The sequence below is a fragment of the Leishmania martiniquensis genome, chromosome 25 (genome assembly GCF_017916325.1).
Source record: "Leishmania martiniquensis isolate LSCM1 chromosome 25, whole genome shotgun sequence".
NCBI lineage: Eukaryota > Euglenozoa > Kinetoplastea > Trypanosomatida > Trypanosomatidae > Leishmania > Leishmania martiniquensis.
This window is the reverse complement of record NC_090160.1, coordinates 666108-690000: the sequence shown is the minus strand read 5'-3', so window position 1 is coordinate 690000 and position 23893 is coordinate 666108. Positions and strand designations below refer to the sequence as shown.

General features: G+C 61.8%; 5 protein-coding genes across 5 annotated transcripts; all 5 read left to right on the top strand.

Annotated features, from left to right (window-relative positions):
- Nucleotides 1-1270: 1270 nt before the first annotated feature.
- LSCM1_05375 (uncharacterized protein) lies at nucleotides 1271-5047 on the top strand (the record flags this gene model as incomplete). Its single annotated transcript, XM_067322842.1, has 1 exon — nucleotides 1271-5047. The coding sequence occupies one exon, from the start codon at nucleotides 1271-1273 to the stop codon at nucleotides 5045-5047; it is 3777 nt and encodes a 1258-aa protein (XP_067178207.1).
- A 917-nt stretch (nucleotides 5048-5964) lies between these two features.
- On the top strand, nucleotides 5965-7527 carry LSCM1_05374 (uncharacterized protein; the record flags this gene model as incomplete). Its single annotated transcript, XM_067322841.1, has 1 exon — nucleotides 5965-7527. One exon carries the CDS (start codon nucleotides 5965-5967, stop codon nucleotides 7525-7527), a length of 1563 nt encoding a protein of 520 aa, XP_067178206.1.
- A 3004-nt stretch (nucleotides 7528-10531) lies between these two features.
- LSCM1_05373 (uncharacterized protein) lies at nucleotides 10532-17224 on the top strand (the record flags this gene model as incomplete). The annotated part of the gene is made up of 1 exon (XM_067322840.1): nucleotides 10532-17224. The coding sequence occupies one exon, from the start codon at nucleotides 10532-10534 to the stop codon at nucleotides 17222-17224; it is 6693 nt and encodes a 2230-aa protein (XP_067178205.1).
- A 1580-nt stretch (nucleotides 17225-18804) lies between these two features.
- Nucleotides 18805-21366, top strand: LSCM1_05372 (uncharacterized protein; the record flags this gene model as incomplete). Its single annotated transcript, XM_067322839.1, has 1 exon — nucleotides 18805-21366. The coding sequence occupies one exon, from the start codon at nucleotides 18805-18807 to the stop codon at nucleotides 21364-21366; it is 2562 nt and encodes an 853-aa protein (XP_067178204.1).
- Nucleotides 21367-23186: 1820 nt separating this feature from the next.
- LSCM1_05371 (uncharacterized protein) lies at nucleotides 23187-23495 on the top strand (the record flags this gene model as incomplete). The annotated part of the gene is made up of 1 exon (XM_067322838.1): nucleotides 23187-23495. The coding sequence occupies one exon, from the start codon at nucleotides 23187-23189 to the stop codon at nucleotides 23493-23495; it is 309 nt and encodes a 102-aa protein (XP_067178203.1).
- Nucleotides 23496-23893: the final 398 nt, after the last annotated feature.

Here is a 23893-nt window from a genome sequence, read left to right as displayed (position 1 = left end):
CAGCGGCGGTAGCGAATAGAGGGGTCGGTGCCCGAGTGCAGCCTTCTGCATATCGTTCATGTACGTAGATGCCGCCTCCCCCATTGGCTTCGTAAAAGAAAAGGGGGGTGGAGGACGTGGCAGACGGGCGTGAGCTCTTTTAGAGCGCAGACGTCAGGGTAGCAAGCACGTATTCCCTTCTGGAGCTCGCGCTGCTTGTCCATCTGCCTCGGCATACATACATACACATATGTGTGTGTGTGTGTTGGGCCCGGCTTTTGACGACGATGTAAAACAGCCAGGTCGATGCGTCGGCGCAGGAAACGCGTCGAGGCGCGGAGGGTAAAGTGACTAAAATCGGCCGGACAACACACACACACACACGCACACGTGGGTGTGTGCTTCTCTGTTAGTGGGCAGGTATCTATCTGTCGCGTGCATGCGTGTGTGTGTGTGTGTGTGTCCGTCTCTCTCTCTCTATCGCTCGCAGCGATGCTACACAGAGAGAAATGGGGGAGGAGGGGAGGCACCTCGTTCACACTGCCCGGGCGGGCCCTCTCGCTGGTGGACCTCCATCCTTTCCACGACCGTCTCCGCTGCCCCCTAGGTAAGCAGCAACACGCAGCAGAGCAAGGTTCGAGAGACGTCGGTGCGGGGACCACCTGATACTGATGCCCCAAGCGGGCATGGATAGAGACTATGTCTTGTAGGTTGCGTCTGCGAGAGTGTGACTGCTCCGCGCAAGGAGAGCGCCTTCGCCACACTGCCACTCCTCCCTCACCTCCTCTCTCTAGGTTGTCGCCAGCAAGCCTCCAGCACTCAGGCGTGGTGGAGCAGCCGCCGGTCCCACCCCCCTTGGCACATAATGCGCACGTACACGATTGCAGACCGGGGAGCTTACATCCATTTTTATTGAGAGAGAGGGAGCACGGCGGCACTGCGTTCCAGCCTGGCCCGCTGCTGCGTAGTGCGCACACCCACTCAAACATACACACAAGCACCCGCGAAAAGTACGCGTGTCGCAATCGCCGTAGACGCACCCATCATAGAGACATACATAAGCAGGCAAAGAAGTGAGGTAGCGGGAAAGGGCCGGTCCATCGCTGCATTGGACGCTCCCTCCGCCAGCAAGATCCACTCACAGGCGCTCGATCACGCACGCAGGCGCATGCACACACATATACATTTATTTATATGTGTATTCGACTCCCTTCGTCGCTTACCATTCGTCGAGGTGCGACAGCGGTCACCATCGCCACTTCTGTCTACCTTCTTTTGCAGGTCATCGTCTATGTCTTCTGCTGCTGCTGCTACCGCTGCGGCCTGCCCCTCCCGCCCTCTCTCTGGGGTGCGCGTTTTCCTGCACATCCGCCTTGGCCCCAGCTGCGAGGACGTGGGCCGGAGGAGTCCCGGCAGCGCTGGTGGCGACAACGCCAAGAAACGCAAGGGGGAAGGCAGCCGAGCCTCGGCCAGGGACGTGCTGCGCACCGCGCGCGCGCATGTACAGCAGCTGGGTGCCACGCTTGCCTTGAGTGAGGCCGCCGCGGATTTGGTCGTCTTCCACCGCGGCAGTATTTCCTTCCTAGAGGCTGCACACATGAAGTTCAAGACAGTGGTTCGCCCAGAATACCTTGCCGCGTGTGTCGCTGCCGATCAGCGCGTGAGCATTGCCCCCTACATCGTGACGCCATCCATTTTAGCAGCAGCAGCCATCTGCACCGCCCTGGAGCTCCCGTCTGCTGGGGCTACCTCCCCTGCTACCCCCTTATCGTACACCTTAGCCAACCCGCCGGAAGATGCTCGTAAGGCAGCGACCGCCGCTGGCAACATCCCCAGTAGCGCTCGTAGCGGTACCAAGAACTGCAGGCCAGCTGGAGGAAGTGCAGCAGCAGCCCCCTTGTGTGCACCGCACAGTCGGCTGAGATACGGAGCCGAAACAACTGTGCCAGCCGAAGAGCCTAAAAGCCCTTCCCAACCTCACCGCTTACGCTTCCTGGACGAGGAGGAGGATGGCGGCGAGGTGAGCAACCAGGAGCAACAGGCGCGGCTGCTTGTTGCTCTTGCAAGGGCGGCAGCGGTGAGAGAGGAAGGTGCAGTCGCCGTCACCGTTGCTTCTTCCTCCACCCCCTCACCCCTCCATGCCACGTCCATTTCCAACGCCACTAGAGGCGCCACGAAGTCGTGCCATCCCCTCGATGGCATGCCGAAGAACAAGACACATGTGGGGCGCTGCGCACCTGAACCGCTTCCAAGTGATGAGGCCGTTGGCCAAAAGAGAGCTGAAAAAAGAAACGCTCACGTCATCAGCAGCAGCAGCAGTGTAATGCCGCAGCAACGCAGAAGCTCGACTCGTACGAAGCGAGGGGCGCATCTGGTCAGCACGGCGGCCGTAGAGCTGGATGAGGTCATAACCCAGCAGCCTAGCACCGGTACTGCCTCCACGCCGCGGCTCACCCCACTACCTCGGCACGAAGTCGGCAGTGACGGAAGCCTAGGCGCGGGTACTGTGGTACTGCCCGAGAGGAGCACCTGTAGCGAAAGCGAACGAGCGGCTGCCGCGCTGAGGAGGCGCGCTGCGGATACCGAGGAAGAAGAAGCGATTCGCCACGCAGTATTGCGCTCAACGGCGACGGCCGCCGTAACTCGGCGACGCGGGCGGCCTCCCAAGCCGGGTGACGCCGCTGCGCTGCGCGTGGACCGCATGCCCAGCGACCAAGACACGATGCTAAAGCCCGACAGGGACCCTTTCTTGGACTCCGAGGGCAGCACACAACGACAGCCGCGTCAGTCACTCGCGTCGGCGCTGCACCCGACTGAATTAAATGACGTGGAAGTGGCTTTCACTCAGCCGCTGGCGGCCTCCTCCCCTAGCGAGCCCACCGGTGCCGCTGTGCGGCAGGCGCCATCGGCAGTATCTGTGGCGCCCACCCGAAAGAGTGCAAAGCGACCTCGCAGCAGCAGCAGTGCCTCAGAGGGCTCTACGGTGGGGCCGGTGTATCGAACCCCCACCGCACCGGCCAACACGGCGCAACGGAAATGCCAAAGACGTAGCAAGCAAGGTGTCACTGGCGGCGCGGTCGATGAAGCAATACGCAAGTCATCGAAGCGGCGGCAGCAGCAGCAGCAGCGCCAGACTGGGGCGCAGCGACGTCGTCGTGTCCCAAGCCGAGGTACGGCTGAGATTCTGCGCAATCTCGAGCACGCTCCCGCCGCGGAGCCGACCTTCTCCATGACGTTTACAGACCTCTCACTCCTCCGCCCACTGGCCTCGGGGGAGGAAGGGGAGGGAGGGAGTTGGATGGTGACTAGGCTGTGCGTCCACATATTCCTCGAGGCCGTTTCAGAAGTGGATACGAGCGGTGGTGATGCGGCGGCGGCGGCAGCGCTTTCCTTTTTCCTGCGCGACGTCGTGGAGCAGCTGGGCGCTGCGTGTGTCGTGCTTGGCAGCGACGACAGAGGTGAGCATCCATGCTGGTTTAGTCGGTGCGAGCGCGTGCGCGTGGGATGGAGGTCGTGCGCGGCCAAGAAGCCGACACACCTCGTCGTGAGCCTGCGCGCGGCCCTGACGCCGGACATTTTGTACTGCAAAGCGTTAGGCATCCCCATTGTGACGCCGCAGTGGCTGCATGACGCGATAGCGTTGGGGGCGTTTCCCAGCATCTTACCGCACATCCACGCCCACCCTGTGTACGGCGATCGGCACGTGGCGGGCGCGAGGGTGAACGTGGCAGTGGTCGCCGCAGCCGCTCCAGCCGCTGGGGTTGGTGTCCCTCGTCGCGACGGGCTCCTTGGGGCCGAGGAAGAGTATGGATATGTGGTGGAAGGAGACACACTGTGGGCCCACGCCAATCTCGCACTGTCTTCGATGTCCAGCAGTACGAGTGGCAGCGCAGCAGTGCTTCCAGCGGATGCGCGTGCTGTCGCCGCCGGACCTCGGTGTCCTCGGCGTTGTGCCGGCTTCTCCACACTGCAACAGCTTCACAAGGAGGTGGTCGAGGAGTACGTGCCGGCAAGCGAGCAGGCGATGCGACCGTTCTACCAGCCTGTGTTCCAGGATCGAATGTTCTACCTCTATGTCCCCCCTGCGGACCTGGTGAATGCCAACGCCACCGGCGGCGGCGCCAGGCCGCTGCGGCCACGCCGAGCAAGTCGCAACGACCACCGTGGGAGCTGTCTGGGAGACGCCGTTGCGGCCTTGGCGCAGGTGGCAGCGCTTCTGCGCCTTCTCGGCGGTACGGTGACGCGTAACCTGGCGAGCACCCACCTCGACCTCGTCATCGACTTAACGGGCTTTTACGACAGCATGGCAGAGATGGGGCTGACAGCAGGAGGGCAGCCGTGGCAGCAAGGCCGGACACGCGCCCTTCGCGAATCTCTCAGCTGTGCTTTTCACGACGCCGTGCGACACGTCTCACAGCAGCCCACTTCCATGGGCGCCGGTGACGCCGCAATCACGACTGCCACGTCTCTGACGGCTCCGCCGGTTGTGGGTATAGCATGGCTCATCCATTCAATCTTTATGCGCCAGTGGACAGCAGTGGACTCGTTTGTCCTGGATGGGCACCCTCTCGCTGCGCAGATTGCCGCTCTGCACCCGTGTGCGCAGGCTAGCGCCGCGGTGGACACTGGCGCGACCCGATCTCGCGACCATGCAACAGTATGTGGGGCCGTCGCCGCACGGGGAGTCGAGGCTGCAGGTGCGCCAGGTGCTGCCATGGTAACGCCATGCGCACGCGCGCCAGTCGTGCCGCCGTCGCACGAAGAGGCTGCCGAGTCGCCGAGCAGCTCTCTCTGGTCCGCCGTGGTGGCCGCAGCAGCAGCGCCGCACGTCAAGTGCGCACAAGGTCCTCAAGCAGCGCTGAAGCAAGCAAGTCATCAGCTTAGCACTCAGGAGATTGCGGTGATGCTGGGCGACACGCGGCGGGAGCCTCTTGGCGTGCCTGGCAAGGCCGCTCCGTCCACATCGCCGTGTGCGCCTTCATCACCCCAGTCCGCCAGGACGCCGTTCTGGGTAAAGGAGGAAGCCAGCCTCACTTTCGCGAATGTGCAGGACAGCGAGCTCGTATGAGGGGAAAAGAGGCTCGTATGAGAGGGGAAAAGAGGCAGATGTAAGCAGGCGAATCGTCTGCATCACTGTGCGTGCGTGTGTGTATGTGTGCGATACTGACGGCGCGTCTCGTACGGCCGAAACAGGTGTAAATGGGTGGACACAAAGGAACAGTCCTGTCAAGGAAGAGCACCCACAAAACATGGTCATGTGTACCCGTATCTGTTGGCAGACACCATCTTGATGGAGGAAGAAGTGTCTCTCTCCAACTTGCCCACCATACACACGATGCACTGCCCTGTCACCCTCTTATTGACTGCGCATTGTGCACCTCCGGCGCGTCGGTCATCTCTGTCGGTGTATGTGTGTGGGGGGGGGCTCTGTACCCGCGCTCGCACACAACACGCAGTCGCTCCTCGCTTGCATATCTCTCTCTGCCTTTACATATCCCCCTCTCTACCTCTGTCCCTTTCTGTGTCGTACACATACGCACGACTTGAAAATCAATAAAGCAGTGCCAGCAGAGCAAAAAGCGGCGCCCAAGTGTCTGTCTCTCTGAGTGTGTGCGTGTGTGTGTGCCTCAGGGGGGATACAGCGCCGCTGTGCATATACGCGTCAGGTGTCCCCCTCCCCTCCCCTCCCCTCTCACACGATCCTGCTGCTCTCTCTGTCTGTCTGTCTCTGTCTCTTCCCTCCGTCGACACCGCGCGCTCCCTTTCACCGTTACCATTTTAACTCCGCTCTTCGCCACACCCCCACGTTCCGTCTCTCTTCTCCTGCGCACGCTGCGGAGAATCGACGTGCTGTCTGTCTTTCTCTGTGTGTGTGTGTTTCTTCGTGTTTTTTCTGCTGCCTCCGCACAGTGAGGAGGGGAGAGGTTTCACTGGCTCGACATAAAAGACGGTGAACACAAAGCGAGAAGAGAGTGCGGCGCAGGAATGGCCCTCGCATCCGAGCCGTATCAGCCGACGGGCAAAGAGGTCCCTTTTGGGGCAGGCCGCTTTCTTCTCAGTCACCGCCTCGGCAACGGCTCCTTCGGCGATATCTTCGAAGGCTACGACAAGCAGAGCCGCCGCATCGTTGCAGTGAAGCTGGAGCGCAAAAAAGCGCGCTACCCGCAGCTGTCCTACGAAAGCAAGGTATACCGTGTGCTACACCAGCCGCCGGTAGGGCACAATGAATTGAACCCAAAGCAGCTCTTCGAGAGCGTGAACTTCGGCGGCACCAGCAGCTTCAACGGCGCCACGACGCAGGGTAGCAGCTGCAGCAACCCATACAACCCCCCACAGAGCACCAGCGTCGTTGCGCAGTCGCACAGCAAAGCATTGGAGGCCGGCATCGTCATCGGTATCCCGCAAATTTACTATTTCGACAGCGAAGGCGACTACAACATTATGGTGATGGAGATGTGCGGCCCCTCGCTCGAGGACGTCTTCAACTACTGCCATCGCCGCTTCTCTCTCAAGACAGTCCTCATGATCGCCGATCAGCTGCTGCAGCGGATTCAATATTTTCACGAGAAGGGGTTCGTGCACCGCGACATTAAGCCGGAGAACTTCGTGCTCGGCTGCCGTGCAAAGGCGCACATCCTCTACATCATCGACTACGGGCTTTCGAAGCTCTATTGGGAGGTGAAGAAGAACAGTCACATCCCCTTTGCAGAGGGCCGACCGCTGACCGGGACGGCGCGCTACTGCAGCACCAATGTGCACCGCGGCTTCGAGCAGAGCCGCCGCGACGACCTCGAGTCCATCGGCTTCCTCCTCATCTATTTCCTGCGAGGCAGTCTGCCCTGGCAGGGCATCCAAGCGAAGGATCAGCAGATAAAGACCATCAAGATCGGCGAAACAAAGATTGCGACGCCGCTGGAGGAGCTGTGTAGGGGAATGCCCAAGGAATTCCTGCAGTACTGCCAGTACTGCCGTGCCCTAACCTTCACACAGAAGCCCGACTACGACAGCCTGCGGCGCCTGTTCCGCGGGCTGGGCAAGCGGCTAGGTCTGACACTGTCCACGTCGGATTTGCCCAGCGGCAGTGCGGGTGCAGCGAACCGTTCCGCCGCAGACCCTGCCAACCCGCTCACGGTGCCCCTCACGTCCGCCACGGATGTGACATCTGCGACTGGTTCGCGCCTGCTAAGTGCGGTGAGCGAGTCTACCTTGAACAGCCGGCGCAGCCAGCATTGCCATGCCCCCAGCACCGTGGCAGCCCAGGTCCTGCCGACATCCGAGGACATCGATCCCATGCGCGGCACCTATGACTGGTGCTTCGACTGGTTTTGCAAGCGGCAGATGGAGGTGACTAGAGGGTTAGAGGAGCAGATGCGGCGAAAGCGGGCGGAAGCGCAGCTGCTGGCCATTAAGTCCGGCAACGGCGAGCTGCACCTCGAGGACGTCTCCGACGAGACATTTGGCTCGATGCAACGGGAGAAGAACAGCGACGGCGGCAGCAAGCGTCCCATGTTCAGTAATCCGCCGCAGTCGGGTCGACTACGCGTGTGACAGTACAGAGATGAGGGGCAGAGCACACGAGAAAGGCGCTCGGAAAACGCGCGCGCGCTTGCCATACAGCCGCCACTCTCGTCTCCTCCGCGCCCCCACCCCTCCTTTTCCCTATTGCTCGCCCGGGTTCTATCACCTTCACGCACCGCTCGTCGCGCGGCTGCGCATACCCCCCACCACCACTGCGGGTATCCCTTCTTTGTCTCAGTGCCTCGGCCGCCACGATTTTGCGTTACGCGGCCCTCTCATCTCCGTTCTCCATACGCCATGGAGGGTTATCTCTTCTGTGACCCGATCTGTGCTTCTGCCGCGTGCCTGCGTGTGGGGGAGACCGAGAGGTGTTGCGTGCGATTGCTTTCTGGAAGTCTGGCGCATCTGCTGGTCTCGAGGCATATACATGCCGCCCCCCTGCCCCTCTCCCTTCGCTGCGTTCGCATCTCGTGCTTCATTGGATTCGTTGACACCACATATATATATATGTGTGTGTGTGCGTGTCAGTCGCCATGATAACGAGGGCGTGAACCTCTCAGTGCACCTTAGATCTACGGTTAAAGGTTATCCCGCTTGATGCCTGTCAGGAATGCCCGCCGTCCCTTATGTCTTCGGGCGATGCCGCACCACCTCTGGCGGTGACCGGGTCAAAGGGCTGTGTCGCACGGAAGTCAGCGATGTGCCGCGACGAGTGTTGACGGTCAGGTGCCACCTGGCGTAGCGCTGAAGTGGCCTGCAACCGCGTGCATACCTGTGCCTCATCCGCTGGGCGTGCAGAGTGCCAGCGTGGCTCCAGCGCGGCTCTCCCTGCCCTCGCTGCCTCCCGGCGTGGGGCGCCTGAGCCACCCCCAGGGGATGTGAGATGTGGGGACCTGGATGATGGACGCGGGTGCGGGGGGTGGGCGGTGGTGCGGCCACGCGTGTGTGGGCGGCTGACTCGCACGGCGAGGCCGCAGGACATACTGTCACAGTGCCGAGAGAAAGAGGGGAGGGCGAAGGGGCGGAGCTTGCAGACAGAAGGAGAGATGTCAGGGCAACGGTCTCCTCTGCCATACACGCCCACGCGGGCAGGCCCTCGACAGCAAAGGGGGTAACGCATCCTTCACATACTCTGCAGCACCCGCCGTGGCCAGCAGTCAACAGTGCATGCACGGCCTCTCCTCCCACGACTTCCACACAGAGACCTCATAATCCATTTCCTTCGCCTCATGTGGGGTAAAGCTGCTCCTCGCTCCCGCCCAGAGCGCCACCTTCCCTCTCCGCGGGTGCCTCTTTCGCCTAATATCTCCTCTCATATTTTCAGTCGATTCCCATGTACATCTGCACGATTCTTTCTTCCCCCTCCCTCCCCCGCTACCTCATCCTCCCTGTCCGCCTATCTTCCCTTCGCCTCCCCCTCCCTCCTCCTCCCCCCTCCCCATATGTGTGTGTGTGTGTGTAAGATGTACGTTGGACGCTTTCGACGACTACCCGGGTCTTGAGGTTCGCGGTAGGGTCCGTAGTAGCCATCGGCCCTGTTGCTGCTTTCGCGCTTGCCACTTCTTATTGCCGCCCTTCGCATGTCGCCTCGCTTGTGATGTGGCGCATCCTTCGTCCGTTGATGGTCGCTTCCGTCGTATCGGTGGCTGCTTATCGTCTCTCGCCTTCATTCCCAACGTCACTGCATAGGCGCTTCTCATTCACCTCCTGTCTTCCGCGCACACGCAGGCACTTACGGGCTCACGCAGGTCTCGCTGCTTTTGTCCGTCGCTCCTTCCCTGTGCTCCCACCCCCACCCCCTCCGTCCCTTTCGGTGTCGCTGTGTCCCGCTCCCTCATGCCCCTCTCCGCGTGTGTATGTGTGAGAGGGGGGGATGGAATGTCATGTGTCCCCCTCGTCACTTCATCTGTATCGTGCCTTGAAGTCAATTCACCCCTTCTCCTCGAGAGGCACTGATACGCCCACCACCACCGTCCTCACCCCCTCCGTCGGCTCTCCTCCGGCACATTTCTCTGCCTCCTCCTCCCCTCTGGACGGCCACATGTGTAGATGCACAGATATATATGTGTATAGGTACGTGTGTGTGTGTACTCAGGCGCACTCATACGCATACACGAGAGAGAGAGCTGAACTCGCCGATGGGCAAGCAACGGGGGGGAAGGGGACAGATCCGCACAGGGGCAAGCAGACAAATCAGCGGCGGCTTGATGAACGTGCATGTGTATATGTGTGTGCGCGCGCGCGTCTGTACACGTAGGCAAAGGCATGAGACGAACAGATGTGTCTTCGAGCGAAGTCTGTGCCTTTCAGGGTTTCTATCGACGACTGCTCGATGCCTGGGCCGTTACATAGTGGCAACACACAGGTCGGTGCGGCTGGGTATGGAAGAAAGGAGGGAAGAGCGCGGCTTGGACTGCCGTACCGCCGCCGCTCTCCCTCTTGTACAGGTGTAAACGGCTGCTAGGGAGTGTAGCAGGAGCTGGTGCATCACGACACCTCTTGATGCCCACGATAACTGGTCATTCTCCCCACCCCCGCTCTCTCTACCCCACCTCCAACACGTTGTCGCGGTCGCCTTCTCTTGCTCAAAACATACCCAAACGCGCATGCAGTGGTAAAGGAACGCAGCGAAGTCGTCGTCACGCACGGGGCGCAGGCACTGACGGGCAAGGCCGTGCATCTTACACTCCCTTTTCCCTCGCCCTTGCCCCCCTTCGGAGGCCCTTTCCACCCCGCCACCCACCGACCTTTCACTTTTTTCTTTGTTTGCGTATGAATTTTTTGTTGTTGCCGCCGCCATCGTTTCTCCCTTACAGAAACGGCTTTACTCGGTCGCTGCGCGCCCACGCAGGCAGAGGCACCATCACCCGCTCTCTCTCTCCTCCATCACTTCATCCCACTAAAAGCGGTCGCGGCACCCTCCACGCACTTCGATTCTTCGCTTACCGTTGGTGCACTCAGTCCGCTTGCTCGCTAAAGCGCGCGTGTGTGTCATTAGCTCGCTAGTTGGCCCCTCAAGCTCTACGCCGTCATCATGAGTCTCGAAGAGTGGGTGGAGCAGCGGTATGCGCGCCCTGTCGTTGTCGTGGAGAGCAGCGCCGCGGCGGATGCCGTTTGCGCCCGCAATGGCATGGACCTCATCCACCTGCTGCGACTGCACAGCGTGTACGGGGGAGGGCCACTTTGCGCACGCACCGGGGACCGAAGTGACCCGGTCGTATGCAACAGGTTCGGTGTTCGCCTGATGCGCACCGAGTGTGTGCGTGAAGTGGCGGTGTCACAGGTGGCACGGCACACTCGACGCTTACTGCGGAATGCGTCAGCGATCGACCTTGCGTACGGAGAGCAGCTGGGTGCGGCACTGAGGGACATCGTTTCGAAGAATCGCAGTCACTTCGACGGATCGCTGCCGCGACCAGTCCGTCCGGCACAGCCGCCCACAGCGTCGTCATCCCCCGCGCCGTCCATGACGGTCGGCGGACCAGCGGCGGTGTCGACGCTACTGGAGCGCGCCTACCCAACGTGGCACTGCGCCTTCATCCGCGACTTTCATAGCCTCGTGCGCTGCAGCTCCTTCGACACGATTGACTACCCAATCGGGGCTCTCTTCGCGGTTGCCACGACCGAGAGCGAAGGCGTCGAAGGTATTCTCCAGATCTTCCGTGCGCAGGCGCGACGCATCCAAGATCTACGCGCCAGCCTCCCTGGCATGGACACAGAGCTGCACCAGTATTACCTGATCCTGCACGACAACACGTCACCGCGGAGTCCGTCGCTGAGCACCGCGCGACAGGTCTTGGCGGCTGTGCAGCAGCTCTACGGAACGAACTACTGCGCTCTTATAAAAATCAACTCGGTCGTCGACCCCCGTACCGTAAAGAATCTTGACCCCGCCATGTGGATCGAGGCCTCGCCGACGGTCATGGACGTACCGTCTGCGCAAGCACTTCATAAAGCAGCCGCGCAGGCCGCAGCAGCAGCAGCACCATCCAGCACCGCCGCCGCTTCACCTTCTCTGAAGACGGCAGCCACCCCCCTCTCCTCCAGCGCCGCGTCGCCGACGAGCTCTGCTGCTGCTGCCCGCACCCCGACGCTTTCGTTCCGCACGCTGCACAGCACCTGCGGTACGTGGCCGGAATCTAACACCGCCATCGTGACTGGGTGCTACATGAGTCCTGAAGATGTGGAAGAGGTGCGCAACGTCATGGCCTACTACCTCTCCCAGTCCCTCTTCAAGTTTGTGGAGCGGCGTCTGCGTATGCTTGACATGTCTGTGCAGGATCGGCGCACGACGACGCTTGGGAAGATGGCGGCGTGGTTCAAAGGCAAGGATGAGGGCCGGCCCCGCACTGCGGACGTCGTCAACACGCCAAACGGCTTCGCATCGTCCGCGCTCCCAACCTACGTAGCGCACTCCCTCGAGATGCAGATGCGACACTGCGGTGACCTCTCGCTGGCGCTGCACGACCTGAAAGGGGCCATTTCGTACTACCGCATGTGCATCGAGGAGCTGCTCGAGACGCTCGCGCTGCGACCGTACAACCGGGCCCTCATCGCAGCTTGCCAAGAGGGCATCGGCGTGGCCCTGTTCCTGCAGGGCAAGTTAGCGCCTCAGAGCCTGACGCCGTGGTGCACGGGTGCGACCTCCGCGGCTCAGCGGATGGGCTCGCAGACAAATCGATGGGAGGTCGCGTGGAACGATTATTTGGCGGCTGGAGCGCACACGTACGCGGTGCGCATCGCCTTTCTGCTCTACGAGAGCAGCCGAGTTCGTATCCCGCCCATGTTGGATCGCTGTCGTGCCATCCTAACGCACCTGCAGCGAAGCGGCATCCTGCAGCGGCAAAACTTGCTGAGCGGTGTTGTGAGTGACATGCTGGCTAGTATTGCGGCCTTCACGAACCCGCCCTTCCCAGCTGGATCGGCCGTGCCGCCATCAATCCCGAGAGACTACCCGGTGTACATGAGCCTGCGCTCGTTTGCTCAGCGGCTACAGCAGGCAGGCGTCCTGTACAGCTCTGACAACTCACTGGAGCAGGCACTGCGGTGTTATCTGCGTGTGCTGGAGCTGTTCCGAACGATTGACCCGCAGGAGACGTGGAAGGCACTCGCCGAGCACCTCTACCTGACCGCTGGTCACCTCTACACGCAGCTGGGCCAGGAGGTGCGCGGAATCGCCATGGCAAGCGCCGCCGTCGCGCAAGGAACGCCTCTGTATCGTAACCCGGCCACCGCGCAGCAGGCGTTCGAAGGTTTCTGGGGGCAGCAGAAGCGCGTGCTCTCCAGCATGGGCTATGCTCTGTGCCCACACATGCCGATGCCTCGCATTCTGCGCGGCTCCTTCCACGTTGACCGCAACTACTACAGCACCGACCCGCTGACCGACGACGCGGCCCGCCGGATGAGCGAGGCGATGGCGGAGACGGAGTGGCGCGGCATGGAGAAGCATCTGAAAAAAAATTACACCGAGACGGTGCTGAAGGGGCACCCGAGTTACCGCTTCCCAGCCTTCCAGGAATGCAGCGGCGCTCCTCAGGGGCGACACAGCCAGGGCGGCCACGGCGGGAGCAGCGTCGCCGCTAACAACGGCTACGGGCACAACGTGACAGCCAACCCACGCGGTGGGGCCCTATCGCCGCCGGCAGGTGTGCGCCAGGACGACTGCGTGTTTGCTGTGGCGGGGGCAGGGTCAGGCAGCAGCGCACAGCAGCCCCCGCGGCACTACACTATCGCGAGGGCTGAGCCGCTTGTGCTCAGCTTTGTCATGGAGAACACCGTCGGCTGCGCGATTGAGGCGACGGAGTTGACGCTGCTCTACCTCGACCGCGCGTCACCGGAGCAGCTTTGGAAGAGCTCCACGACGCAGACGGTGCGCCTGCAGGCCGGCGCGCGCCAGCGCGTCTCCCTCTCCTTCGACCCGTTGTCAGAGGGCGAGTACGCCATCATCGGCCTGTGCTGGTGCCTGCTGGGCCAGGAGGGGTATTACTACTTTGCCACGCGCGAGCATCGGCCCGGCTGCCCGGAAAGCCTCTACGAGTACGCGATTGAAAACCCAATGCCGTCCCTCGACGCCCCGGAGAACATTCACGTGCGCGTGACGCCATCGAAGGCGCGCGTCACGGCCACCCTTCGACCCCCGCTGCCCGAGTACCTCTACGACGGCGAGTACTTTCACACCAGCCTCGTCGTGTGCAACACCAGCGCGCAACAGGATGCGGCGTACGTGGTTCTGCAGCGCAGTCCCGCGGCATCGCATCTCATGTACATCGAGGAATTCGGTCGGCTGCAAAACCTCAAGCGAGAGGCTTCGCTACTGCTCGCGGAGCACCTGAAGGCGCAAGAGACTCGTACCTTCGCCATCACCATACGCGCGCAGCATCGGTGTGGCGACACGGCACTGCAGAACACCCCCAACTCCTTCTTTCTCCTGCTTGGATACCTTCCCGGGCCACTTCCGCCTCCCTCGCTGGCGAACTCGCCGGATGTTGATGCCGCCAGTGCGACCCCGCAGACAGAGTCCTCGCCCACCTCGATGACGGTGTCGCACACTTCAAGGCTGCACCAGCAGCTTCACTGCCCCACCGCCGCTGCGGCAGCCCACAGGGCTGCAGGTGAGCCATCGGCCATTGTGCGCCTGCATCGGTTGCTGCGCCGGTGTGAAGTCCAGCCAGCTGTGACGATGCACTCGACTGTGCTGCCGCCAGCCAACGCGTCCTTGCGAGCAGCCGTGGTGCTGACGGTGAAGAACATTAGCCCGGTTGTGGAACGTGCCCCAGCCACCACTACGGCCGAGACCGCAGCCACCGCGGAAGATGGCGAGCCTGTCGCCGTTGCTCCGGCGAGAACCGCTGATGCCGTGCAAGCGGTCCCAGTATCAAGCAGCAGAAGCGCGCCATCGACGCGACCTGCCCATGCCAGAGGACCCTCGTACGCTCCAGTGCGCGTTGCTCGCGTGCTTGCCGTGCACAGCCCGCGCTGGAGTGTGGAGTGCGATGGTACTGAAGAGCTGTTTGCGGACCGCGCGATGCACTGTCTGCTCTCTCACGGAGACTCGCTGACGCTGCCTCTGCTGGTAAAGCGCCGGCCGCGCGCCGCCGGGGAGGCAGACATGACGGTGCGGCACGTGTTTATGAGCGACGACGACGCCACCAACAGCGCGGGAGTACCATGTCCGTACACCGACACAACGTGCATGGCGCTGGCCAACGCCCTTCCGTCCCCAGCGCGGGCGAAGGTTGTCGAGGATCACCTCGGCACATCGGTATCACATTCAGAGCGCGACCTCTTCTTCCTGCAAACCGCGTGCCTCGGGCCGGGCCGCGTCGGCGCACGCCCGTCTGCAGACGAGGCCAGCGGCGGTTTGGCGTTCTACGCCGACAAGGCCGGGCAACAGAAAGAGGCACTGAAGACCGCGAAGCAGCGCCGATGCGACGAGGTGGACGAGGAGCGGCGCCTCTGTGGAGGCCCGATAGAGCATTACACCCCGCTTGCCATCGCCGTGGCGTGGGTGCGTGAAGAAGGCGATGGCGCAGGCAGTGGTGAGAAGACTAACGGCGGTGATCACCGTCCGGGACTGCGAGAGGGTCAAATGTTTCTTTTCGTGGATCCTGTCGAGCACGTATACCAGACGCTGGCGCAGCAGCAGCAGCAGCAGCGGCAGGCTGCACAGGAATCGGCTGCGTCGCTGCGCCCTGCCCTCAGCTCCGTCGGGGCCGGCGTGTCGGTGGAGCAAACCCAGCAGGAGCTCTGTGAGGCTATGCTGGTGCGGTACGCCAGCCTCAAGCCATGGCAGGGCGCCCTGGTGTGGCACGTTCACGTACCGCCAGTCGTGTTGGCTGCGAAGGGTCAAGGACCGGACAAGACTGTCGCTGCCCCAGTACCGGTGACACTGCGCTGCCTGTCGCTGGCGCCGGTGCCGCTGCTTGTGACCGCCGAGGCCCTCCCGCCCTGTGTACCGTATCAGTCTCTCTCCTCCCCGGTGTGCGTTGGCGAGTGCAGCACGAGGGGCGGCCGATCCGCCAGCCTTTCCGCATCCCCGCCATCCCTGTCTCCAGTATCAGCAGCTGCGACAAACAGCCCCGATGTACCGGTGCTGTTTGTGGGCAAGACGGTGCACACATTCTTGCTGATGCCGAGTGAGGAATACGAGGTGAGGTTCACGGCGCTCGCGCTGCGTCCTGGGCTAGTGGACTGCCAGCGCATCTCCCTCAGTGCTGTTCCCATCTGCTATCTGCAAAGCACCGCTGCCAAAGAGGGCGACGGCGGTGCTGACGTGATACGGGGCACAGAGGGTGCACCGTCGCTGCCTCACGGCGGTGACGCGTCCACAGCCGTGCCGCCACTCATGCGCACGGGCATGACACTTGCCTCCCTCATCCGCACCGTACTGGGTCGCAAGGCGCCGCCAGCAGCGCCCGGGACTCCCGCACACGTGTTGCTCTCAGACCCGCAGCCACGCGAGCGCGAGCTCTCCGACAACGTCAGCGGACACGAGGGCAGCGGCGAAGAACCGTGCGGGCGTCAGCGAGCCCTGCAGAGCTATCTGGCGGCTGCAGCGCGTAGCACTGTTCTGACGCTGGTGGAGCATTACGGCACCCGGGCAGCGGAGCTGGTTCGCCAGCTTGCCCCTCTGGGCCCTGCTGGGAGTGCCACGGTCAGCCAGGTGATGCCGCACACGGGGCCTGCTCTCACCCGCGTCATGATGGCCGATGACCAGGCGGCTACACTGCCCGCCATGAGAGGCAGCGCTGATGCAGAGATAGGGAAAGCGGCATCCGCTGCTGCTCCTCCTCCTCTTGCAGCCTTGAGCACCCCCTCCACCGCCGCGACGCGCTCGCACGATGCAGCCCGCAAATTCTTTCGGCAACTAGAGTCTTTTGAGGCGGAGCTCCAGAAGGCCAGACTCAGCAGCGCGTCCGACCCCTACGCGCTGCAGTACGTGTACCGTCCCACCGTCAAGATGGCGGAAGGAGGTGCATCGAGGGTAGGCTACTACACGGCCGACAGCTCCTTTGCCATGTCCAAGTCTGTAAACAGCGGGGCAGGCGCTAGTGGAAGCCCTGCCGTGCCTTTGTGTAGCTCTTTCTGGAGCACACCGATGACGCCAGCAGCAGTGCCGTCGCCCGCAAAGAACGACACGCTGTCGCCGGCCGGTCGAGGGGTCGCGGCGCTCGAAAACGCTAGCGGCTCGCGGGTGAGCAGTGTGTCCTCAACGACATCGCGCAAGATGGCAAGCCTCACGCAGCCTCTGACTGTGATCGCCTTCAGCGCACAAGGAAGCTCGTCCTCGTCCCGGTCCCTGGCGCAGCGGTCGTGCGACGATGCCACGGAGCCGAGCAGCCCTTTACACCTCCCCGCAGTAGCGTTCGAGCGCCGCGCAGCGGAAGCCGCCTTTACCTTTGACATTAGGGAAGCGAGCACGCCTGTGCAGGGGTCGCACGGTCATGCGCATCCGTCAAGCGGTGCGAATGGGGCGGGGAATGACGAGTGCACGACAGCGTGTGCGGTTCACGAGAACTTGGACTCTCTGTGCGTGTCTGGCACAAAGACACCGATCGACCCTGTGCTGCCGTTGGGGCAGCTGCGGTCTCACGATGCGGACCTCGCGGAAGCCGCTGAAGTGAAGGTCGGCACTCCAGTGAGGACGAGCGAGGCTAACATCAAGGATCCGGTGATGGGGGGCGTCACCGGTCGCGATGCGCGCGCCTGCGACGGCACGGCACCCTAATGGGGCAGAACCGTCTCCTGTCACATCTTTGATGTCCAGCCGGCCATCGCCGTCCTTTGCAGCCGCTTCGCCGCCTGCTTTCACCTCTGGCGTCGCGGCAGGCGTCCCTTCACCATCCCCGCCGTCCCTGTCCACCTCGTCCTCCGGAATAGCTGCCGCCTCAGCGGCTTCACAAATAGGAATGCGCGGCAATGCAGATGAAGGAGCAAATCAACTGCGGTGAGCACGGGTGGCTGTGTTGGTGAGCGTGTGTTGGTGAGGAGGAGATTTGAAGGTCGTCATGCTCGGCCAGCCTGCGTGCTCGCAAACCAACTTGGCTTCCACCCGCCCTTAAATCAACGCAGGAGGCCATGCATCGACCCTCGAAAGAGAAGCGGTCGGAGGGGAGGCATTGACGGCTGCTGCGAATTGGGCCCCGTGTGAGGAGCGGGCTCCGGGAAGGTGCTCGACGAGGTGAGCTGTACACCTTTTTGTGTGTATATGTGTGTGCGTGGTGATGAGACCCGCAAAAAAAAAAAACGTCGTGGCGTGCGTCGAGGTACCGGCTGCAAGCCCCTCTCCCCCCCTCCCTACCCCATATCCCTCCCTCTTCTGGACTTGCTGGAATGCCCCTTAAACGTACCCACCGGCACAACGGCACTTTAGCAGCTGCAGCTACACGAATTCCACCCACACGCACGCACGCGCCCCGTCTGGGACACCACCCATCGCTCCCCCTCCCCCTCCCTACAGCGGAACCTCTCGGTCCCATTCACGCACGCACACACACTACGTGCCCATCAGCGCCCTCACAGCCGTAGATCCGTCTGCATTTTTACTTCTTGGCGTTTGGTGTGTGGGATCGCGTGCGCTCACAACGGACGCGCACCCCTTCCCCTTCCTCTCGCTCGCCCTTCCCTCCTCCCCTCCTCTCTCCCTTTTTTTGTGGTACCGACGAATACACATAGATAGGCGTACGAGTACATGCGTTAGCCACAATCGCCCTCTCCCTCACCTCTTCTTCCTGCGTGTGTCTCCTCCTCGCAAAAATAAAATAAAACGTATTCGCTGCCCACTGTTGTGCATACGCATATACGCACAAGCGCCTCGACACCGACAGAGGAGCAGCGAAAGAAGACGTGACGGGGAGAGGAAAGCAGAGGAACGTGAAGTAACGGAGGATACGCTGTGCCGCTCTCGGGGGGGGGGTGAGGGAGGGTGTCGATTATCCCTGCCTGTATGAAGGAGCGATAAGAGAGGCGAAGGCTGAAACGTCTGCGTCTAGGTTCCTCTTGTTGATGACTGTGCTTGCCTCGTGCGAGTCTATCGTGTGTGTTTCCTCTTGGTCCTTCACCCTAACCCGTGCACGGCCACAGCTACGCACGGTCGATCACCCACCATCGTCACCCCACTCACCACCAGCGCTTTCACATTCGTAGTGTGTGTGTGTGTGTGGTTATGCGTCAGTGCACGTCTTCTTCCACCCACAGTATCGGTGACGCAGCGCCCACTGAGAATAAGAAGGCTGAGAAAAGACATCTTGAGGCCACGTATTAGCCGTGACCGCGACCAGCAGCCGCCCTTACCCCACCCTCTCAACAATGTTTCAGAAGAATCTCACCAGCCCACTCAAGCGAAACTGCGGCTCCACGGAGGACGGTGGTGAGGACGACGCGCATACACAGCAACAGCTCTACCATCACAGCCTCTGTGACGGACACGACAGCGGCGCTGAAGACGACACCACCGCCACCGTGATGGCGCAGAGGCTCTATGTGGACCCCACCGCCAGCAGCACGGCAGTGGCAGACCGTAGTTCCCGCTACGAGACCCCTTTGTCGCAAGGCGGCCGTGATTGTGACGAAGAAGGTCAGGAAAAGCAGGTATACGATGTTGCTGATGACGCGGTAGAGCGCGCCTCGACGCACTCCTTGGAGCAGTCGCAAAGCTCTTCCTGCCCAAGCCGATCACGTGCGAGCAGCCACAGCAACTGGCCCGCTCATCCTCTACCGCTGCCACGTGCAGCGCTGGCGTCCTCGTCAGCGTCCTCGTCCTCCTACAGCGACGAGGACGTCGAAGACGAGACCAATGAGAAGGACCCGCGCAATCACGCCGAGGATGTGGCCAAGAAATATCCCATGTTCACAGAGGCCTACGCGGAGAAGTTTCGCCGCGACGCGACGCCGTTCATGCGTGTGGTTGAGGTCGCCTCAGCGGTGCCGCGGACCTCCTCACCGATGGGCAGCGCCAGTGACTCCTCGCATATCGAGAAGCAGTTTGTGCTCTACGACACCTACCTATACGAGCGCACGCTTGGCAAGGGAACCTTCTCGAAGGTGGTGCTCGGCACCGCACCGCCGTCCTCGCCGGCGCTGGCGACTCAGATTTCCGGCGACGTCCCGGCACGGGTGGCGCTGAAGGTGTTCCGGGACAAGGAGGAGTACATCGAGGCGTGCTGGGATGAATTCACCATCCTCAACTCTATCTGCGTAGACCCGCCCTCCGTGACGCAGGAGCAAGCGGTAGCGGCGGCGGCAGCAGCAGGGCATGAGCACGGCATAAAGAACCCATCCCCGTACATCTCCGTTCGCTCCGTTGTCATGTTCACTGCCTCCACATGCGGCATCAAGCAGCAGTATTTTGCTGATCAAGGTCGCTTCCTCGTCCCCATGGGGTACGTTGCGCATCCGGTGCACCCGGCCATCGTCTTCCCTGTGATGGGTCCGACACTGCTGAACGTGCTGAACACCATACGGCAGAAGAGTAAAGAGGTGACGCGCGCGTCTCGACACAAGCGGTTGCGCACTGAGGCGCCGGCGGAAAGGAGCACCACCACCACCATCGACGGCGGCGGCGGCGGCCCCGCCAGCGACGATGTGCAGCAGCCCTTGCCGCCGCTCCAACAGCAGCAACCGCAGCAGCAGCAGCGGCGGCGGCGCGTCTACTACCGCGGCCTCCCTCTCCCGCTCCTCAAGGCGGTTCTGTATCAGGTGCTGACCTTCCTGCAGTTTATCCACTGTCGTGGCGTCGTGCATACAGACCTGAAGCCCGAAAATGTTCTCTTCGAGTCCTCCAAGGTGCTTTCCGTGGACCTGGGCATCTACTACACCCACTACGTCCCCCGAGATAGCGAGGAGGCGGTTGGTCGGTGGTCCTCTACCAGCGAAACCAAGAAGCGGTCGAACGACGGCTTCAAGCTCCACAGCTCCTCTCTGGAGCAGCGGGCACACCGGCATGAGCAGACGGCCTTCGCCCCCTCCTCTCCCCCATCGTCATCGAACCATAGCACCTCCGCAGGCGCCACCGGCACGGCTGCGGAGGGCGAGGGGCTCAAGGCTCATGCTTCGCAGGGGGCGCGTGCGGCGGGCGAGGGGGTGGCGTCGGCTCCATCGGCAGGCCTCAGCACTGTGCCCGTTGACGTTACCCCTTCTCAAAAGGGTGACTTGACACTGGCGCACTACGTGAGAGTGCCGATGCCGGTGATGAACAGCGTGCGTGTCGTCGACCTCGGTGCCGCGCAGTTCCTCTCGACTTTCCGCGACCGCAGCCTCATTCCGGGCTATGCACACGTCCCGGTCAGCTACAGCCCCATCCAGACCTCCCACTACCGCAGTCCTGAGGTGCTGCTGGGCTTTGGGTGGAGCACCTCGGCAGACATCTTCTCACTGGGCTGCATGATCCCAGAGCTCCTCACCGGTGAATGCCTCTTCATGCCAAACCACACGATGGAGCACCTCGCCATGATGCAGCACGTCATTGGAACGTTCCACGACAAGGACGGCATCCGCAGCGGGACAGCGACAAACCTGCGCAGCGTCTTCGCATGCGACATGCGCACCTTCCGCCATTACTTTACACTCCAGCCGAACAACCGCGACTTTGACCTGAAGTGGCCTGTATCGAAAAGTATGGTGCGTGAGCAAGCGAAGCAGCAGCGCTTCGCGGCCGCCACAAGCGGGAAGGCGGAGGAAGAGGAGCTGGAGCCGCTCGAGGAGACACTGCCGGGAGACATTGACTACGTGACACGCCGGCCAACCCTGGACGAGATCCTGGCACCGCTACCAGACCTGCTGGATCTGACGCGGCGTATGCTTCACTACCACCCATTCAAGCGCATCACAGCAGCGGAGGCCATGCAGCATCCCTTCTTCCGGAACATGTAGAGCAGACGGCTCCTTCGCTTATCACTGCGGCTCGGTCCTCCTCTTCTCCTGCGTTGGCTGCCTCCCTTTTCTTCCTTTCTTAGCGCCCCCGCGCTCGTGCACGTGTGTGGCTGTGCATGTGTGTGCTTGTTGAGGGGTAGCGAATGTGGTACGATCGCGGTGACCGAGAGGCGCGTATTGGTATGGCTTGGGGCCGTTCGACAGGTCCCTTCCCCTTTCCCCTCCTCCATCCATCCCTAATGCCACCAACATCACCGCCGCGCTTCCAGCTCCTCCTCTCACGCTTGCGCCTATCGCTTTATATGAACGTCTCTCGCTCTCTCTGCGGAGTGTGCGTGTGTTCGGCGCTCGACTCACCTCGTCCTATGTGGGCATGTCTGTCTGTACGTGTGTGTGTGTGTGTGCGCGCCCGCGCCCCTTTTTGCGATTGTCAGCCCCCCTTCGGTGTTGCCTTGGGGTTTTACTGCATTTAAGGAAGCGACTGCTTGCGAAAGAGGTGCGGTGCCCTTTCGTTTGGATATGTTTGCCTCGTCTCCAGCGACGAACTCGTGGTGACGGCGTGTGTGCGTGTGTGTGTGTGTATGGGTGTGTCCGGATGCAGCGTAGTCGCAGGAGGCGACTCGAGAGCAGGCGGCCCAAGAGGGCGGGGACAGGCGAGGGAAGAGACCAACAGATGAAGCGGATGGTGTGCGCGAGCGCGCACACGCGTTAGTGTGTGTGTGTGCATGGCCGATTGCGTCAAATCCTCCGCCATTCCGCAAGCGCCGCGTGTTGTTATCGTCGTGTTGATTCCGAGCGCCTCTCTTCATCTGTCGCGCACGCGTCCCTCGACGCTTTTGCATGCCCACCAACGACTCTTCTATTAAAGCCCATTCCACCCCCATCCCTCTTGCTTCTGCCTCCCTTCCCTTTCCCTCCCCTCTGCGCCTTTCCTCATCCAGCCAAGCAGCGCCACACATGAAACGAGCAAACGCAGGGACGCACGCAGCGATGATGGGGATCCGTCGACCCGGCACTTCGCCAAATTTTGGGAAGGGGAATGAATTCGGCGGAAAGAGAGAGTTGAATGCGCCACTTTAGGAGAGGGGACAGAGAAAGAGGGGGGGCGCTACCCATCAGATTCAATGCGTGCGGGCGTGCATGTGGAGCGCTGAGCATGCACCTTAAGAGCACGCGCACAAAAGGAAAGCAAGCGGCCGTGGGAGGTGTAGCATGCGCGCTGCTCTGGTGAAAGTATTGGTCCGGCTTTCTACAGCGTCGTCCGTTTACCTTGCTTATGTGTGTGTCTGTAAGGGCGCGCACGCAGCACTGCCCAAACAGGCTGACGCATCTCTTGAGGGTATGGAGCAATGCCGTAGCCAAACCGAGCGAAGCAGCGTCATGTGGAGAGGTGCAATACCAAGCTGTGAAGCGGGGGCGCCACGGTAGGTGTGAGTGGGCTTCCCCACCCACCCGTATCACTACCGCCTTCCACTGGCATCTAAGGCCTCCTCCTCCTTACCCGCTACTCACGTGTGCGTGCACATTTAAACTCCTCAGGAAAACGAAGTTTTTGCGGCGCACACCCGCACCCTCACACACACACACACAAACACATCACCCCATCTGTGCAGTGCTTCTGCCGCCGACCGGCCGCATCTGTTTGGCGCCTTGGTTCTTCGTCGTCGCCTCTCTCTCTCGCGCGCGCGCACGTCTGACCGCTTCAGTCTCCCATTACCCCCTTGCCCTCCGCACCTCCTCGCCACTCGCGCTCTGCCTACCGACACGCACAGTCGCACGCACATACGAGCTAGGTCACAGCTATCAGGTAGGAGAGCCCCATGCAGCCGGTGCAGCCCAATCCCAGCCTCATGGGGCTGCCACAGTCGGAGGCGGTCATCCTCTCCGAGAAGCTTCACCATGTCAGCCACGAAGGGTTCACGTACTGCACAAAGAAGTGCATCACGCACTACGGCGATGACGCTATTCCGTACCATCCAGGCGAGAAAGCATGCCTAGATCGATGCATCAGCAAAGTCCGCAACGGCATGGAGATGGCCATTCATCACAAGAAGACGTTCGAGGAGAAGCTGCGCAGCGGCGACCTGCCGTATCAGTGGATGAAGGACGCAGCAGCGGGTAACATGTAACGTTCGAATAGAAGGGGGGAAAGGGGGGCGGCTATCTAACCTGTAAGCACGTCCCATCTCATGTGCGCTCTCGGCAGTGATGACGCGCTGAAATCAGCTACAGCCCGCCACCACCGCCTCCCCATTCATCGACAGCAGGTTCGAGGAATGGCCGCTCGCACGCTTCCCTTCCGTTCCTTAACCCTACACATACGCACACCACACACGCCAACACACAAACATGAGGCGGAAAGGCTGCCGGTGGAAGGGGAGAGAGGCATCGATGGTGTACGAACACGCATGCGCATCCTTCTATGAATATGGCCGGCTTGACGTCTACCACCGTCTTTGCTGTATGCAGCCGCAGCGCCCCTTTTATCTGCTCAGCTCTCTGTCTTGCGCTCGCCTGCTTCCTCTCA